Genomic DNA, 19,276 nt, shown 5'->3' on the forward strand with positions numbered 1-19,276 from the left:
AGTCAGACAATGGGACTCATTTCCGGAATAACCTTCTAGATCTTTGGGCCAAAGAGCATGGCATTGAGTGGGTATATCACATCCCCTACCATGCACTAGCTTCCGGGAAAATCGAAGGGTACAGTGGGCTGTTAAAAACTACACTGAGAGCAATGGGTGGGGGAACTTTCAAGCATTGGGATACACACTTACCAAAGGCCACCTGGTTGGTCAACACCAGAGGATCTGTCAACAGGGCTGGCCCAGCCCAGTCAGAACTTTTACATATTGTAGAGGGGGACAAAGTTCCCATGGTGCATATGAAGAATTTGCTGGGGAAGACAGTCTGGGTTATTCCCGCTTCAGGTAAAGGCAAACCCACTCGTGGGATTGCTTTTGCTCAGGGACCTGGATATACTTGGTGGGTAATGCGGGAAGATGGGAAAGTCCGATGTATACCTCAAGGGGATTTGATTTTAGGGGAAAACAGCCAGTGAACTCAATTGTATGCTGTTGCCCGCTGTGTAATACTTCTGTAGCCCATCAACTAGATGTCTTCAGGTCACCAGCGACTGGCCCTGACTTCCCGCCAACCATCATCCCAACAGAGAATGAACTTTGATAGAACCTGATGAGTTCTGCAGTAAAGGAACGACCAGCATCAGCAGGCAACGATCCAATACTGCACACAGCCTTTCCTGCCCTGAAAGATTGTTACAAGAGATGGAACATGACATCATGGCCCGAATGGACTCGGCAGCATTATAGGGATTGGTCCATGCACTAAGAAAATGATCTCTTTCTCTTGGTCTGTGTGTATATGTATGTTGTCCTGGGTTCAGCAGTAGCAGTCATTTTTCTCCTTGGTAGCTGGTGCAGTGCAGTGTTTTGACTTTCAGCCTGGGAACAGAGCTGATAACAATGATGTTTTGGTTTGGCCAAGGACTTTGTGAGCCTCATGCTCTGCCAGGGAGGAGGGGAAGGCGGGAGGAAGCAGAGACGGGACGCCTGACCCAAGCTAGCCAAAGAGGTATTCCATACCGCAGCACGTCATGCCCAGGATGTAACTGGGAGTTAGCCGGAAGGGCTGAGACTGCGGGGTTGGAGGAGGTATGGGTCGGGGCTTGGTCGGGCTGGGGGTGAGTTACCGGTTGGCTGGTGGTGAGGTGACGTATTGTCTCCCCTTGTTATTTCCTTTATCATTGTTATTATTGGTAGTAGCAGTAGTGATCTGTGTTATACCTTAGTTACTGTTTTTATCTCAACCCGTGGGAGTTGCATTCTTTTCGATTCTCCTCTCCGTCCCTCCAGGAGTAGGGGGAGGGAAAGAAGGGGGGAGTGAGTGAACGAGTTACCTGACTGGGTTTAAACCACGAGAGATGTATATACATCTGGGAGAGCGATGGTATATTGAAAATGTGGGATCTGAGCATGACGAGAATGGTATGGAATAAGGGGTGGATAATGTCCTGGGTTCAGCAGTAGCAGTCATTTTTCTCCTTCTTGGTAGCTGGTGCAGTGCTGTGTTTTGACTTCCAGCCTGGGAACAGTGCTGATAATACCGATGTTTTTGGTTGTTGCTAAGTGATGTTTACCCTGACCAAGGACTTTGTGAGGCTCATGCTCTGCCAGGGAGGAGGGGAAGGCGGGAGGAAGCAGAGATGGGATGCCTGACCCAGACTAGCCAAAGAGCTATTCCATACCACAGCTCGTCATGCCCAGGGTGTAACTGGGAGTTACCCGGAAGGACACGGGGTCTTCTGGGTGGGACTCGTTTCTCAGCGGGTGGTATTGTATTCTCTTCCCTTGTTATTTTCTCTTCCCATTGTTGTCGGTGGCGGTAGCGGTGGTGATTTGTGTTGTACATGGGTTGCTGGACTGTTCTTGTCTCAACCCGTGGGAGTTGCACTCTTTTGATCCTCCTCCCCGTTCCTCCGGGAGCAGGGAAGGGGAGAGCCCCGGGGAGGGGGGGGGGGGGGGGGGGGGGGGGGGGCGGCAGTGGGCCTCACTTGCTTCCACCCCGGCACCACTCACTGGGAGTGAGCGAACAAGCTGTCTGGCTAGGGTTTAAACAACGACAGCCTGTTCAGGGCGCTGGCTGGCAGAATACCTTGGGAAACATTACTGAAGGACAAAGGGGTCCAGGAAGGCTGGATCCTCTTCAAGACTTAAAGCCTCAAGGCATAGGAGCAGGCGGTCCCTATGTGCCACAAATCAACCAGCGGGGGAGAAACAAGCCTGGCTCAACAGGGAGATGTTGCTGGAACTCAGGGAAGAAGAGGCTTTATCCCCTGTGGAAGAAGGGACTGTCACCCCAGGAGAAGTACAGGGATGTTGTTAGGTCTGTAGGGAGAAAAGTAGAAAGGCACAGATGGAAACTAAATCTGGCCACTGCCATAAAAGCTAATGAAAAGTACTTTTACAAATACATTAGCAATGAAAGGAGGGCCAAGGAGAACCTCCATTCTCTGTTGGATACTAGGGGCAACCTAGTGACTGAGGATGGGAGAAAGGCTGTGGTGGTTAATGCTGCCTTTGCCTCAGGCTTAATAGTCACACCAGCCATCCTCAGGGTACTCGCTTCCCTGAGCCGGATGGCAGTGATGAAGAGCTGACTGGAGTCCCCATAACGCAGGAAGAAATGGTTAGCGACCTCCTGCTCCTCTTAGATGTACACAAATCTGTGGGTCAGGAGTACCCACGGGAGCTGGCAGAGGAGCTTGCCAAGCCACTCTCCATCATCTGTCAGCAGTCCTGGTCCAGTGGGCAGGTCCCAAAGGACTGGAGACTGGCCAGCGAGGCACCCCTCTATAAAAAAGGGCAGGAAGGAAAACCACTTGCTTCTCCATACTGAATGACTGCAGAATGTCTTCTATTAAGAAACAAAAAAGGAAAGTCAGGAGTCCCTGCCCACATGTAAACTACTTCTAAATGTCAAGAGAACAAATCCACCCCTCTGTCCCACAGCAGTAAAAGACGACGATTCTGGGAAGGATAGAGGACAGGAACCATGTGGTGCTACAGCTGCTCAGGAAGTGAGAGCTTTCTGGCTCCTCCCCTGGTTCTGCAAGTCAGGTCATTGATGCCTGCAGCGTGCATAGGACTCCTCCTGTAAAGAAAACACAAGGATTTCTTTTTGGTCTCCAGTTTGGCCAGGACCATGGTCTATATTTGACTTATACTAGGTCTGTATTCAACTTCTAGTAGGTCTGTACTGGGGGGCTGCTGCCCCTGGGATGTGTCAGAGCCTCCTCCCACCAACTAAGCCTCTGTTCTCACCTAGAAGCAGGCGTCTTGTGTGGTGAGGCTTGGAGAAGGAAGATCCACTTGCACCTGGAAGAGACTGATCACAGTGGAGCCTCATCAGTTTCCTCCATTGACATTCCACCTGCACGTTTCTAGGAGAATGGGTCACAGAAACCTGCCACCAAACAACGAGCGAAAGGGCCTCTCGGGCGAAAATGTTGGGCTCAAAAAGCACTCAGTGTAGACTACGGACAAGAAAGAGCAAGATGAAATACTTCCTGACACTGGACTCCTGAGAGTCCAGTATGTGTGTATAGGGACAGCAGGGTAAGAAGGGTGGTACTGGAGTTAATGTGCATTTGTGAAGGCAAATGAGGTGCCAGAAGAGAAGGAAAACACAAAAGGGTGTGTCCGAGGGGAGAGCGGGATAGGGAAGGGAACAAGCAGAGGACCCCAAACTGCTGTCTGTGGAGACGTGTGGTGCTCCAGAAGACTGTGAGGCTTAGCGTGGGCAGGGAAAGCCTGTTTCACCTCCTCAAGAGACTTCTTGAGTTCAGCATTGAATTCCTTCAGCTCAGTGTTGGCAAGTTTCAGCCTTGCAACTTCTTGCTGCAAACTTTCCAGCTGTTGCAACAGGAGCTTCTTCTCCAAGAGCCACGATTGCTGCACTCCTTCTGCAATAGCCTGCTGGGTATTCAGAGAGGAGGTTACGTGAGCTGGTGCCACACAAAGGTTAGAACGTGCTAAGTCCCTTCTTCCCCTCCAGCCCAACACAACAAAATCTCTTCCCAGGGGCCCTCCTCCACATCACCTTGGAGAAATCCACACGCATTTTCTTTCAACCATTTTTGGCACATGCCAAGTCCTAACCACAACATGTTGGCCAAGGTTGCTTAGACAGGAGAGGGCCAAGTACCCACCCCCAACTTTTGGACTTGAGTTCATTTGAACAACAAGCTCTGTAGTTCTTTCAGTACCTGTGGGCTTGACAGAAACCATTCTAGCAGGTGAATGGGCTCTGGCCGGAGCTATGCAGACAGGCAAGCCTGCTAGCTGCAGTCGTGGCCTCTTTTGGCCAAGCAGGTCATAGTTTGATGGGACCATCCAAACCTTTGTTGAACTGAATCTGTGGCTGCATTTACTGTCCCAGCATAGTCCTGTGACTTTTCATGTGCCTTCAAGTTTCTTGACGGGAAACATCATTAGAATCCTTTATAGATGTTTTACTTGACTGATGAGCGGTCACAGTGCCTACCTGGTGATGAAACCTGTCTGTGTCTCTCTTCTTCACTACTTTCTCAAGCAGATCACCACACAGCGATGACATGTTACTTTCCTCTGTCTGCTTGAGGAACTTCAAATTGTTCTCCTTCAGTCTCTGTCTCATTTTCTCAAGATTCTGCTCTAGAGTCCTGGCCTGTTTGCCTGCTAACTCCTTCTGCTTTTGAAGGTCCTGTACATGTCTTTGTAAAGACATTATCTCCTTCTCTCGGGTGCCTAGAGAAGACTCCGTGTGTTGTAGTTTTTGCTGTATGGTTTTAATCATCACCACTGCCTCGTTCTTTTGCTGTTGAAGCTTCAAGACAGTCTCCTCCAGAGCCCTTATCTTCTTTTCTCTCTTTTTCAGAGTCCGTTCTGTTGCTTGCAGTTTTTCTTGCTCAGCTCCGTGCTGCTTCTCCTTTTCCTTGCATGCCTCACATTGCTTTCTAAGGGATACAGTTTCTTGATCTTTTTCCTTTAGTGCCACTTCAACTGCCACTTCAAGCAGAATTTTCTTGTGCTGTTCAGAGTCTTTTTCTTGGTTTTGGAAGGTCTCAATCACTTCCTTCTGAGATTCGATCACAAAATCCTTTTCTTTCAGTTCTGCCTTAGCGTATTCTAAGTCTTTGCGCAAGACATTCATCTGTTCTTCTGTTTTCTCCTCATAGCTCCTTGTTTGTTGCCTTTGGATGGCTAGGAGTCTGTCCTTTTCTTTTAAGGTTTTTAAGGTCTGTTCCACATGCTCACGGAGAGCCCTTAACAGCATTTCCGTGGCCTCTCCGGCTTCCTGGTTTTGCTTTTGTAGTGACTCCGGGTTTTGATCCGTTACGTCATTGATAACCTGGCTGGGAGCAGTTTCATGCATTTCTCTCTGCTTTTCCGGCGTTCTTGTCTGTTCCTGGCACAACGTTTCTCCCTCCCTCTCTGACAGCATGGTGATCATGTAAGTGAGAGTCTCCTGCAAAGCTTTTGCCTTCGCTGCTTGCAGCCTGTCCCGTTCATGCTGTAAAACAGGGAGAAAAAGGTTCAATAATTCCATCTGTATGTGTTTGGTTTTCATACGAGATTTCAACTCCTGCTCCGGTGGCAGTCAGGGGCTGCCTGCTCTCTCCCTGCCTCTCGGGATCCTGCAGACCTTTCCTGTGCCACCCTTCTCATTCTTTCCCAGCTTACTCAGCCAGGCCCAGCTTCCTTTCTTTCCTTGTCTGAACCCCTTCTAGCTCTTGTTTGTTCTTTTGGGGATGAGCTACCAAGGACTACAGCCAGGACTTAAAGGGCAGACTAACCATGATTTAAGCACGGCATGATGATGTTCTCTCTATTAGGGGGGAAGGGAAGAGAGAACAAGCCTGACGTTTCATTTCACTACTTGGTTTCTGCCTTTTTTTTTTTTTAATATCTCTACTGTGCAGTGTTTTCATGGTTCCATCCTCTAGAAGCCCACTGTGCCCTCTTGGAGGAATAATGCTCACATCAGACTGTCATTTTGTGTTTGAAGTCAGGACTAGTTTTCGCCTTGCAACGCTGACGTAAGACATGGCCACAAACAAAGTACCAGGAACAAGGGGACTGTTCCATATACTTCAAGCCCAAGGATACTTCCTCTATCAGCCATGAAAGAACGAAAGGAAGGAACAAAGTTTGCTTGGCTGCAGTCCCCAGCACTGTTAGGAGTCTTCTTCATGGTAGGCAGGAGTCTGGTAAGATCCCACTTCTTTGGTACCATGCCTTGGGGACCACCCAGCCTTTTGTTGAACTGAATCTGTGGCTGCATTTACTGTTCCAGCATAGTCCTATGACTTTTCATGTGCCTTCAAGTACAAGCCATTGGCTCTGCTGCCTGGCCTAGCAAGATGTGGCCTATGAGAGGGGCCTGCTGCCAGTTCTCACGCTCAGGCTATTACTCTTCTAAAGCCAAGCCACAAAGCTTGCTTGAAGAAGTCAGAAGCATATTGTTTCCTACCAGGGCTTGCAGGAGCTTGTTTACTTCCACTTCGTGATCAGTTTCCAGAAGCTTGAGAGTCTCGTCATGCTGCTGTTCTGCCTGCGAGAGCTGTTCTGCCATGGTCTTCCTTTCCTGCTGCATGAGATATCTCTCAGCTTCCAGCTTCCATCTAAGGCACTTCACTTCCCCTGCAAACGCAACAAATGGGAGGATTCAGAGTCTACGCAAGGGGTTCTGGCCTTACTAACCTAAAGCCATTTGAAGGTCAGTGGAGGAGGGAACTCTTTCCAGCTCCTTCACTTAGAAGCACTGCAGAAAGCCCGCTGGCCACGGGGGTCAAGGGAAGCAAAGCACATGAGGCTCTCACCTTGTATCAGTTCATTGGCCTGTGTGACTGTTTGAAGTTGGATTTCCAGCTGGCTCTTGGTGATCTCCAACTGCAGTATGTGCCGCTGAGCCTCAGATAGGCTGTTCTCCAGGGTCTCGTTCACTGACCTTCAAGTTGTGAATACAGAGAGAAATGAGTTTCTTGCTCCTGACACCCACAGGAAGTCACTCCAGTAAGAAGTGCCCTCCAGATTTTCAGCATGAGCCTCTAGACCTGAATTCTGAACATCCTGTGTCGAACGACTTACTAAGGAGAGGTCTATGTTCAAACACACAAACCAAGAAACCAAAACCAGAAAGAAGCTTCCGGTTTCAGTAAAGATCTCTATGGATGAGTTATTACTCAATGCAGAGCCAAGGTACCAGATACTGAAGAATTATATTGGCTTGCTTTGGACTTCACACAGGAATGTGCAAGGGGGCATAAACATGAGCCGAAGGCTCAGGAGACTTTTGTTAGCTGTAGCTGTCAGAAAAATAACGTTCAAATCACAGTGTACTCCTTGCTTATGTTTTTTTTTTTTTTCTCAAGATTCTTCCATTTTCTGTCCATGGAAGGTGAAAATATCTGCAAAGCACACAGGATGCAATAAATCCTCAAGTAACGATTCCCACCTCTGTAATTACAGACCTTCAGTACCATCCTGCCTAGGGTCTCCTCCCTGCCTTTACCTGGCCTGTGTCAGCTGCTCTGAAAGGCCTTGTCTGTCCTGCTCCAAGGCTGACAGTTGCACCTCTAGGGCAGCCACCTTGCGCACCAGCAATTCCTTCTTGCTGGACATCCTGGCCAGAGTGTGCACTTGGCCAGAGGACTCTTGGAGCAGCTGCTCCAGATCAAGCTTGGTCGAATCTTGCTGGTGGTAAACCTGAAAACAGAGCAAAATACAGTTGTGTGCAGAGGCAGCGGTGCAACTTCTGAAGCAGTGGGCTGAGTAATAACTCCTGTACTGGGGGCTGAAAGTTTCAGGGCCTCTGCTGAGTAGTGCTCTAATACCCTGGGCTGGCAAAAGGCACTGGCACCATTAATGTGAAAGTGATGGGTAAAGCCATACTGGGTTGCCTGGGACAGAAGACAACTGAGAGAAGTGCACAACGGCTCTGCAAGCCATCAACACGTTTCCAAGAAGTAACCAAAGCCTTGCGACCTCCAGCACTACCAAGCGTCTCCTTGACAAAACCACGGCAGAATCCATCAGATGCAGCTTCACTGAGCCAAGCAGCCAAATGCCCACCCAGAGAGCTCTGGGACTTGTATCCTCTGTAGGAGGTCTGGCTTGGACAGGAAAATCCTCGACTTCAAGGAGCAGCTCCGCATCCCCTGTGTGTCTCTGACGTGCTCCCAGTTCAGCTCTCCCAATCGCAACGTGGTGGGGATCAACTACCCAAAGAGCCTGTGTGCTCTGACCACCATTTTTCAAGGAGAAGAACATTTTCCCTGCCTTCAGCTGCCAGAAACAGCACCTGGGATGATCTGGCTGTCACATCTCCCTCTCCCATAAGGTGACTGTACCTTCTTCAGTGCCTCCGTAAGCTCATGATCGTCCTGCATCAGCTGATTCCTGTGAAGGAGCAATTTCTCCAATTAAGTTTTTCCTGTGAAAACGTTCTCCTTTCTAAAACTAAGATACAAGCTATGTCCAAGATACGGCAGTTGGAATGATTTCCAACAGCTTTCTATGTACACTTAAAGAATGTGGGAATTTTCTGATTAGAGCTGCAGCACTCTTTGCCAGGAGCTGTGCTGTGTGTCAGTAGGGAGCCAGACCTGCCCAGGTGCTCCCTTCACCTTTCTATGCTACTCATGATAAGCGTGCCAAAGTTGTTATCTTTATGGTGGGCCTCCTTAAGCCCAGCAGTGCTCAGCCCTGCCCAGAGAAAGCTTTAAAACTCACAGGTGCCCATGGTCACGATGCACTCTCTCCAGTGCCTGCTGCTGCTCCACCTTTTCCTTCAGCTGCAGTTCAGTCTTATGCTGAGGCAGACTGCAAGTTTCTTGCTTCTGTGTTAGATTTTGCTGTAGGTCCTCCTTGATTTTCCTAAGCTTGGCACAGTCACTGCAGAGACAAGGCTTAGTCAGCAGAGAAAGAGAAAAAGCAGCAGAGCACACAGCTGGGGAGACTGGCAAGGCAGCGAACGCGAATGGCAAAGCTAGAAAGAAACCAGCTCAGCTGGCTAAGGAAAGGGAAAGTTTCAAGCTAACTGAGGCATTAGCAGCTGAGCCTGTTCCATTATTAGAAGGTTTTGCTGCAGGTCATCCTTGATTTTCCTAAGCTTGGCACAGTCACGGCAGAGACAAGGCTTAGTCAGAAGAATGAAGAGGCCTGAACAGTCACGAATCCCATTTTCATCATGCCAGGATGGAGCTGTGGGCAGCACAGTAAGGAAAAATTTCCTCTTCCCCTCACAAGATAACTGAAGAGGGAAGATGTAAGGAAGGCAGGCATTTGCCTTCATTCACTGAGAAGCAGTGGCTAGGAAAGGGCACCTAAAGAACAAGCACTCCGAGAATCAGCATGTCGAGAGGGAGGACTCTTGTATTCCAACAGCACGCTGAATCTCCTGGTCCTGCCTCAGCATTCACAGTAGAGCATGAAAAGCTGTGACAGAGGGATGCTAAAGTGCCAAACAGGCATACACGAGGTAGGGCAGGTGATTTCTTTGCCCGTAACACCTCTGAACTCTTAGAATTGGGAGCAGATTGCTTCTAGAACACAGGAAGAGGAGGAAACACTCACCTTCTGGGTGCATCTGTCAGAGCCTGCAGGTGCTGCTGCTCCCTGGATGACCTGCATTCCTCCTCCAATTGCTCAAGTCTTTGATGCAGCCTCTTGCACTCCTCTTCCTGCTGTCTGCACTTGTGCTGCAGCATGCTGATGGTGTCCTTGGCATAAAGCTTTTCTCCTAGGGCCTGCAAGCGATAGGTAGGCAGGGGAGGAGCATAAACAAGCAATCTAGAGCCATTCTTCACTGCAGTGAGCAGGGAAGATGGCTCCAGATACGTGCGAGAAGAAGCAAGCAGAGAGAAGGCCAAAGGTCTGATGATGTGGTGGAGGTCTGTTGCAGAATGACTCTAAGAGCAGAACCATAGAGTTCTGGAGGACTGTGCAAGCAAGGCAGGGGGTGGCCCCCACAGGTGGCCAGAGACCGGACCTGGGAGGAGAATGTGGAGGAAGCTGTGTGGGGGCTAACCAATACTGTTGTGCCAAGAAGGAGTGGCTGAATACCACTCCTATATATGTGTGAACTGTGTCACAAATAAAGGAGAAGTTGCTTATCACCCATATTGGGTTGGCTTGTCTGCTTCTCCTCGCCGCTTACAGAGGTCAAGGAGAAAAAACAGCAGAGCACAGAGTTGATGAGACTGGCAAGGCAGTGCAAGACCAAGAATGGGAAGGCTAGAAAGAAACCAGCTCATTCTTCTCCAAAGACAACCACAGAACGGAACAGGCAGTGTAGCCCTGTCCTGAGACCTGGGTCAAGCTTTACTGCTTCAGCAATAAAGCACGCTTTCACGCTGACAGAGAGCAGATTTAGATTAGACATTAGGAAGAAGTTCTACCCTGTGACCATGGTGAGGCCCTGACGCAGGTTGCCCAGAGAAGCTTGGACAGGGCTTCTAGTGGAAGGTGTCCCTGCTCGTGGCAGGGGTTGGAACTGGAGGAGCTTTAAGGTCCCTTCTAACACAAACCACTCTGGGATTCTAAGATCCTTGATGGGATTTTTCTGGCCTGCCGTCTTTAGTTGGCAGCCCGCACGCTCACCCCTCGTACTTCCAGCTGCTTCTCTAACGCTTCGCACTGCTTCCAGTACTTCAGTACCTGGATAGGTACATGGAGTGAGGGGGAGCTTGTACCAGACACGGCTCCTTCTGCAGCAGCTTTTCCCCACGCCCCAGCACTGCCCATTTCCCCCCCTGCACAGGTCCCTCCTCGCCGCCGCTCGACCCCTCCCGCGCTTCCAGCCCCTGCTCGGTACCGCACGACGGCGCTCGCAGCCCCGCGTGTGCGCGGAGGTGCGGGACAGGCGGAGCGGGCGGCTCCACAGGCGGCAGCGGCGGGGCCAGCAGCGTGCCTGGGCTGCCCCCCGCTCTCACCTTCGCCGTCGGGTGCCGCACCACCTCGTCTCCACAGCGCTGCTCCTCCTCCAAGCTCTGCAGCCGCCGCTGCGTGGCCTGGCCCTGGGCCGCCATCGACGCGGGGCTCCTCCTGCCCGCACCGGCAGCCGGGCGCGCTCGGACACTGACCCTGGGGTCGCTGCTCGCTACTCTCTCGCTTATCGCTCGCTGCGGTGTTGCCGCTGTCAGAGCCGCCCACAGCTCTGCCGAGGCGCTGTTACGCCGCGCTATAGAACGCGCTGCACTAGGCACCGGCCCCGACGCAGTTGAGGGGCTATTGTGTCGAAAGCGGGCTCGCTCCCCCGACGCCGCACACGCTCGAGATGCTCTTTAACTCCTCTTTGCGCAGCGGTGGGTGCCACGTGCAGTTCCTCAGGGCCAGCACACCCTCAGTCTGCCAGCTATCCCCTTTGATGCATGTCGAACAGGGACAAGCGGTGTATCGCAGTATCACAGTATGCTAGAGATCGGAAGGGACCTCAAAAGATCACCTAGTCCAATCCCCCTGCCGGAGCAGGAACACCTAGATAAGGTTACACAGGAACGTGTCCAGGCGAGTTTTGAATGTCCCCAGGGAAGGAGACTCCACGACCTCCCTGGGCAGCCTGTTCCAGTGTTCCGTCACCCTCACTGAGAAGAAGTTTCTTCCCTGTAAGGGACAGGCTGGAGCTGCACATACAGGCTCTTATTCTGGCTTTGTCTAAAGACACAGGAAGGAAAGCAAGCTTGTCAGGAAACATTGGTTTTTCCAAACTCCAGATGCTCATGAAGAAATGCAACAAACATGTACAGAAAAGTGGGCTCAGACCCCTTTCCTTTGCCCAGACTAGTCTGTAGGGGGATTCACTCACTCAAATGCCACCCATTTTACTGGGAGATGACTAGGAGTTTGTGGTAGCTTCAGTCACAGCTGGGCCTCGGCCTGCATCCTGGTTAGACATGACCAAGAGGTGCCTGATGAACCGAGAGCTGTGCTGCAAGCAGGTGCCAGCAGGTGGTATGCTCACAGCAGAGCAGACCTGTTGAACTCCCTGACAGAGGCTGTTGTAAATACAGCAGGTCTAGATGGGGTCAGGAGGAGGCTCTGGAAGTTCTCACCAGCTGGAAAAGGGAGGGATCCTGGGGATCCTGAGCCTGGGGAGGGATCATGCAAGCCTACCCCTCTCAGGCTTTCTTCTCTGGCTGTGCTCTCACAGGCACTGTTACATACAGGACACTAGCCCACACATGTAAGCCATGCAGCTGCCCTCACATGACCAGTGTTTTCCCACTTCTCCATTTACAGGGACTCCAAAACTCACTTATGGACAGTTTGATAAGTACAGCGCAGTTCTCGCTTCTTTTTTGGACTGACAGCAGAAAATAGGCATTCAACAGCAAAACCAACAGAACAGCTTGCATTTCCCACTAGGAGCTCAAACTTCTGCCTATGAATGCCACATGAGTAGGAGCTCAAATCTAGTACGGAAAGCAAGCACATATCGATGGAATTATTGAACCTTTTCCTCTCTTCTGGTTTGCAGCATGAACAGGACAGGCTGCAAGCAGTTAAAGAAACACTGGCATAGGAGAAAAATCTTCTTCAGGTATCAGTGACAGCCTCTGAAACCCCCGCAAATACAGCAACAGGCAGGAATACTGCCTCGAGCAAGAGCTGCAAACAACACTGTCTGCCTTAAAAATTAAAAATGAGGAAGTGGAAATGCAGAGGGAGAAAATGCAGATGCTGCAGAAAGAGGCAGTACAGGCAAAAGCCTTGCAGCAGTCTCTCACTCGTGACTGCCAACCTGTCAGAGTAGGAGGGACAAATGAAGCTGTACTGGGAACAGATGAGAATGCTGGAAAAGCAGACAGAAACGCGTGAAACTGCTCTCAGTCAGGTTATTAAGGGATTTAACAGAGAAAACCAGAAGATGGCATCCCAGGAAAAAAAGACACAAGACCTGGAAAAGCAGTGAGAACTGCTGGGAACTTGTGTTGGCAAGGTCAGCAAAGAGCTGGAGGAGAGAGACCAGGAGATCAAATTCCAGTAGGTGGTGGAGCCACCCAGCCGCTTGCTGGGACCTTGACAGTAATTCCCTCTGGAGATCGAGTCTGACATGGTGCTTAAGACGGAAACAGACACTTGGAGACCTTATGGAGCAGTACTTCAGGAAGTTAGGAAAAGTTGAGGCAGCGTAAAATGGGGCACTCACCCAGCAGCAGTGCTATATGTGGAAGGGCATCATGTTTATAGATTTTAGGTTTTGTCTCATTTGACAGGAATTTATAGCTCTAAATAAACCTCCCTCCTCATCTTCTGATCAATAAGCTCGAGGTCAGTCAGCCATTTCATACAAAGCAGGTTTTCAGACCTCATTCCCTATCCCCTGTTTTGCAATCACTGCTTCACAAGATGCTATCCCCAGTCCTCGGTATTTTGGCTTTTGCCTAGATTTTTAACGATCCTTCAGCTATGTTAAAATACATGAAGCTGAATGCATCTCAGTTGAGGCTTCCACTGTATTTGGGACGATTATCTAGACAGTTTTCATAGTCAAGAGAGAAACGCAAGATACAAACTAGAACTGTAGAAAGTCACACTTAACAATGATCTGGCAAATCAGATCAGTCAGCTGATCGGAGCTAGCCTAGCTAGAGCCGCAGCCGGCACACTTCAGCGACCACGAGGGTCAACGGAGATTAGGAAAATCAGAGGGGATAGCGCAGAGACATCGCGATTCGCGACATCTCCCGATCCCCGAAGCCCCAGCAGCCCTTGCGAGAGAGGGGCTGACGTGGCGGGGGGCTGACCACCAGGCGCAGGGAGGAACAAGCAGGTCGTGTTGCTGACCCTGTTGCTGGTGTCCGACTGCTGACCAATATGGTCGCCTCCAGACAGAGAGCTTGCAGTAAGAAGACTGCAGCAACTCAGACAGAGACCCCGTCCCAAACCGTGGCTGTTCAGGTCTCTGGGTGCAGGGAGTGCCAGAGCCTGCTGCTGCCGGGGGAGGGAGGACAGCATTCCACCTGCGGGAGGTGTGAGCAGGTAGAAGATCTGCTTAGCCTGGTGGCAAAACTTAAGGGGGAGGTTGAGACGCTGAGGACCATCAGGGAGTGTGAAAGGGAGATCGACTGGTGGAGTAACTCCCTGGCGTGCCAGTCGGAACGGTTCCAGGGAGATACCCCCCGAAAGGGGAAGGACCCCCTGCCTTCTCACACAGAGGGGGATGGCCCGAGACACCCCCTGCCCTGTAGCTGTTGCGCAGAGGTAGGGGACCAAAAAGACGACGAGGGTTGGAAGCGAGTTCCAGTTCGGCGTCGTGGGAAACCCTCCCCCCTTCCTGCCCTGCTTCCCCAGGTGTCCCTCCGTAATAGGTTCCAGGCCCTGGATCTTGAAGGAGAGGTAGGTGAGGATGTGGTGCAAGGCCAGCCCACAAGGCCACACAGGAAAAGGGGGTCGACTTTGCACCTCAAGACTGCCTCTGATAAGAAAGAAAGAAGGGTCATTGTAGTAGGCGATTCCCTTCTGAGAGGAACAGAGGGCCCGATATGCAGAGTTGACCCTCATCATAGGGAAGTGTGTAGTCTGCCTGGAGCCCAGATCAGGGATATCACCAGGGCGCTCCCCAACCTGGTGCACCCGACAGACTACTACCCGCTGCTGGTCTTCCAGACAGGTGGGGGGGAAGCTGCTTCCCGCAGTCTGAGGGGGATGAAGAAAGACTACAGGGCCTTGGGGCGGATGGTCAAAGAGTCTGGGGCTCAGGTGATCTTCTCCTCACTCCTTCCATCTTCCACTGATGATGTGGGAAGGAATGGGGAGATTCAGTCCATAAACGATTGGCTTCGAGACTGGTGCTGCAGGCAGGGCTTTGGATTCTTTGATAACGGCTGGTTTTATAGGGCACCAGTCTGGACAATGACGTGAGAAAGGTTTGTCTCACAGAGGCAAAAGGATGCTGGGGCACGAATTAGCAGGGCTCATTTGGAGAGCTTTAAACTAGATTCGAAGGGGGATGGGCTTGTAGCTGGGCTTGCCCCAGTGGGGCAGCACTCCAGAACTGATGAAGACTGGGAGGCCTCCTATAATCCTAGGGTGAAATCGGTGTGCTCAGCTCGCTCCCTGGAATGTCTGTACACCAATGCGCGCAGCATGGGAAATAAGCAGGAGGAGTTGGAAACCTGTGTTAAGTCAGGAGACTGTGATCTGGTGCCAATTACAGAGACGTGCTGGGACAGCTCACATGACTGGAATATAGTCATGGAGGGCTATGTCCTTTTCAGGAAAGACAGGCCAGCCAGGAGGGGTGGTGGGCTTGCTCTTTATGTGCGGGAGCAACTACAATGCACCGAGTTCTGTCCAGGGACAGATGACGAGCGAGTTGAGAGTCTGTGGGTGAGAATTAAGGGTCAGGCTGGCAGGGGCGATACTGTTGTGGGTGTCTGTTACAGACCACCAGATCAGGGTGAGGAAGTTGCCGAGGCCTTCTACAGGCAGCTGAGAGCGGCCTCACAGTCACGGGCCGTGGTCGTCGTGGGGGATTTTAACTTCCCTGATGTTTGCTGGAAGGACCACTCGGCAACCCAGCCACAGTCCTGGCGAGAAGGGTCAAGGACAGCAAAAAGAGCTTTTTCAAATACATGGCAGATAAAACTAACACCAGAGGCAATGTAGGCCCACTGATGAATGGGATGGGTGCCCGGGTGACAGAAGATACAGAGATGGCAGAGTTACTGAATGCCTTCTTTGTCTCTGTCTACTTTGCTGCAGGCAGTCCTGAAGAGCCCTGTACCCCTGAGACCTTAGATGAAGTCAGGTCGACGGAGTGGTTTGCCTTAGTCGATGAGGAATGGGTTAGAGACCAGTTGAGCAATCTGGACATCCATAAACCCATGGGTCCAGATGGGATGCACCCGCGGGTGTTGAGGGAACTGGCGGAAGTCATTGCTAGACCACTCTCCATCATCTTTACTGAGTCTTGGGAAACGGGAGAGGTGCCTGAGGACTGGAGGAAAGCAAATGTCACTCCAGTCTTCAAAAAGGGCAAGAAGGAGGACCCGGGTAACTATAGACCGGTCAGCCTCACCTCCATCCCTGGGAAAGTGATGGAACACCTTATCCTCGGTGCCATCTTAAGGCATATCAAGGATAAGAGGGTTATGAGGGGCAGTCAACATGGCTTCACCAAGGGGAAATCATGCTTGACCAATCTCTTAGCCTTTTATGAGGAAATAACACGGTGGATGGATGGTGGCAGAGCGGTGGATGTGGTCTACCCTGACTTCAGCAAAGCATTTGACACAGTCTCCCACAGCATCCTCACAGCTAAAATGAGGAAGTGTGGTCTGGATGATCAGGTAGTGAGGTGGACTGCGAACTGGCTGAAGGAGACAAGCCAGAGAGTTGTAGTCTATGGGGCTGAGTCTAGTTGGAGGCCTGTAACTAGTGGAGTGCCTCAAGGGTCAGTACTGGGACCGGTATTATTTAATATATTCATCAACGATTTAGATGAGGGAATTGAGTGTACTATCAGCAGGTTTGCTGACGACACTGAGCTGGGAGGAGTGGCTGACACGCCAGAAGGCTGTGCTGCCATCCAGCGAGACCTGGACAGGCTGGAGAGTTGGGCAGGGAATAACTTGATGAAATATTACAAGGGAAAGTGTAGAGTCCTGCATCTGGGCAGGAACAACCCCAGGTTCCAGTATAGGTTGGGGAACGACCTGTTAGCAGTGTAGGGGAGAGGGACCTGGGGGTTCTAGAGGACGACAGGGTGACCGCTCACCCAGCGCGCCGCCACACGTCTTCACCCGAAAGTCTTCCAGGGTCTTCAGGAAGGCATCGAACCGCTTCAGCCGCCACAACGACTCCATGGCGCGGCCCGGAAACAAACTCGCCTTCCGGGCCGGGGCCGCCCCTGCCCCGGCTCCGCCCCGACGGGCAGCGCGGCCTGGAGCAGGCGGGGATGGGCAGGGTGTTACCGGATGCTCCGGGGAGGGGAGGGAAGGGAAGGGCTGAGTTTCGCTGCCCCCTCGTACGCTCCTGCCTCTGCTGCCAACGGGCCCGAGCCTCTGAGGGGCACCCGAGAGACAGCGGGACAGGGCCCGAGGCCGAGGCCCGGCGGCTTTCACGCGACACCCTCCTGCCCATCACCCGTCCGTCGCCGCCGCCTCTGGAGGCTGCGGGGCTCGTTCCTAACGCCCCTTGAAGAAAATCCGAGCAGCCACAGAGCTGAAGCACATCCCCTCGGGAGAGCATCAGCGCGCCCTGTGCTGGAGCTGCGAGGGAGGGAGGGAAGGAAGAACCCCACTTTCTTGCCGCACTTTCCATCGCTGCCGGGTGTGCGTTCCCGGCCTCATTTTGATAACGCTTCCATTGCCCTGCTTCCTCAAGGGAATGGCTGGGAACTCCAGAGGCTAAAGCAGTGGTTTACTGTGAGGATGGAGGCACGGACCCCGAGGTAGAGCGCAAGCTGGATCGTTTATTGCAAAGATTACACGATATTTGTATGCTTCCAAGCAATCAGCCAAGCACATCTGTCTTTGCCTTGTGGTTACATCAGGTGAAAGGCCTGTCTGATTTTCTTATCGACATCCTCTTTCCAGTTCCAACGTCCTTGTTCCTTGCCAGTTCCAACATCTTCCAAGTACCAGTCAGGGACCGGTCACTCTTAATTGCCTACTGTAGTTCCTCCTTCCCATGGTCTCTGACAGTTTCGATACATTCCACCCCCCACAGCTTACTTGTGCAAGCAAAAATCTAGCACAGTCTTTCCCCAAGCTACGTATTTACCTACCGCTTGCTTCTGCCAGCTGAGCAAGCGCAGAACGTCTCGTATTAAAAATCATGAGAAAATTCCAAACCCTCCACCTTACACTCCCAGAGGGATGACCTTGGCCTGTGTCCTGGGTTCAGCAGTAGCAGTCATTTTTCTCCTTCTTGGTAGCTGGTGCAGTGCTGTGTTTTGACTTCCAGCCTGGGAACAGAGCTCATAATACCGATGGTTTTGGTTGTTGCTAAGTGATGTTTACCCTGACCAAGGACTTTGTGAGGCTCATGCTCTGCCAGGGAGGAGGGGAAGCTGGGAGGAAGCAGAGACGGGGCACCTGACCCAAGCTAGCCAAAGAGGTATTCCATACCACAGCACGTCACGCCCAGGGCGGGGGTAACTGGGAGTTTCCCGGAAGGACACGGGGTCTTCTGGGTCGGACTCATTTCTTGGCCGGTGGTATTGTATTCTCTTCCCTTGTTATTCTCTCTTACCATTGTTGTCGGTGGTGGTAGCGGTGGTGATTTGTGTTGTACATGGGTTGCTGGACTGTTCTTGTCTCAACCCGTGGGAGTTGCACTCTTTTGATCCTCCTCCCCGTTCCTCGGGGAGCGGGGAAGGGGAGAGCCCCGGGTGGGCGGGCGCTTGATTGCTCTCAGCCCAGCACCACTCACTGGGAGTGAGTGAACAAGCTGTCTGGCTAGGGTTTAAACCACGACAGTTTTTTTTGGCGCCCAACGTGGGGCACGAGGGGTTGAGATAACAACAGATCTGACCAGATCCGTAGTCACTCGTCACAATACTGATTCATGGATGGTGGCAAATGCCCTGTGGGGGTGGTTGAAGCAATGGAAGCAGAGCAACTGGCAACGCAGAGGTAAACCCATCTGGGCTGCTGCACTGTGGAAAGATATTGCTGCCTGGGTGCAGAACCTGGTGGTGAAGGTACGTCATGTAGATGCCCATGTACCCAAGAGTCGGGCCACTGAGGAACACCAGAACAACCAACAAGTGGATAAAGCGGCTAAGATTGAAGTGGCTCAGATGGACTTAGATTGGCAACATAAAGGTGAATTATTTTTGGCCCGGTGGGCCCATGACACTTCAGACCATCAGGGCAGAGATGCAACATACAGATGGGCCCGTGATCGAGGGGTGGACTTAACAATGGACACTATTGCCCAGGTTATTCATGAGTGTGAAACATGTGCTGCAATTAAACAAGCCAAGCGGTTAAAGCCTCTTTGGTATGGAGGACTATGGTTGAAGTATAAACACGGGGAGGCCTGGCAGATTACCTGTATCACACTGCCACCAACCCGCCAAGGCAAGCGCCATGTGCTTACCGTGGTGGAAGCAACCACCCGGTGGCTGGAAACATACGCTGTGCCCCATGCCACTGCCCGGAACACTATCCTGGGCCTTGAGAAACAGATTTTGTGGCGACACGGCACCCCAGAGAGAATTGAGTCAGACAATGGGACTCATTTCCGGAATAACCTTCTAGATCTTTGGGCCAAAGAGCATGGCATTGAGTGGGTATATCACATCCCCTACCATGCACTAGCTTCCGGGAAAATCGAAGGGTACAGT

The 19,276-nt window shown here is 51.7% G+C and overlaps 1 protein-coding gene across 1 annotated transcript; it reads right to left on the bottom strand.

Moving 5' to 3' along the window:
• Positions 1–6,687: 6,687 nt before the first annotated feature.
• On the bottom strand, positions 6,688–7,661 carry CEP250 (centrosomal protein 250). Its single transcript, XM_057406402.1, has 2 exons — positions 7,490–7,661; positions 6,688–6,925 (listed from the first exon to the last, which is right to left on the bottom strand). Exons 1-2 carry the CDS (start codon positions 7,597–7,599, stop codon positions 6,727–6,729), a joined length of 309 nt encoding a protein of 102 aa, XP_057262385.1. The 5' UTR covers positions 7,600–7,661; the 3' UTR covers positions 6,688–6,726.
• Between the last annotated feature and the right edge of the window lie 11,615 nt (positions 7,662–19,276).

The sequence above is a fragment of the Pezoporus wallicus genome, unplaced genomic scaffold, assembly GCF_028554395.1.
Source record: "Pezoporus wallicus isolate ANWC-B61680 ecotype Strahan unplaced genomic scaffold, APGP_CSIRO_Pwel_v1 contig_6783, whole genome shotgun sequence".
Lineage (NCBI taxonomy): Eukaryota > Metazoa > Chordata > Aves > Psittaciformes > Psittacidae > Pezoporus > Pezoporus wallicus.

Excerpts from the sequence above, each read along its gene's own strand:
- CEP250 (XM_057406402.1), bottom strand. The coding sequence starts at position 7,599 with ATGTCCAGCAAGAAGGAATTGCTGGTGCGCAAGGTGGCTGCCCTAGAG. Across the intron at positions 6,926-7,489 it reads GAGCAGCTGACACAGGCCAG|GTCAGTGAACGAGACCCTGG; the intron begins GTAAAGGCAGGG and ends CACAACTTGAAG.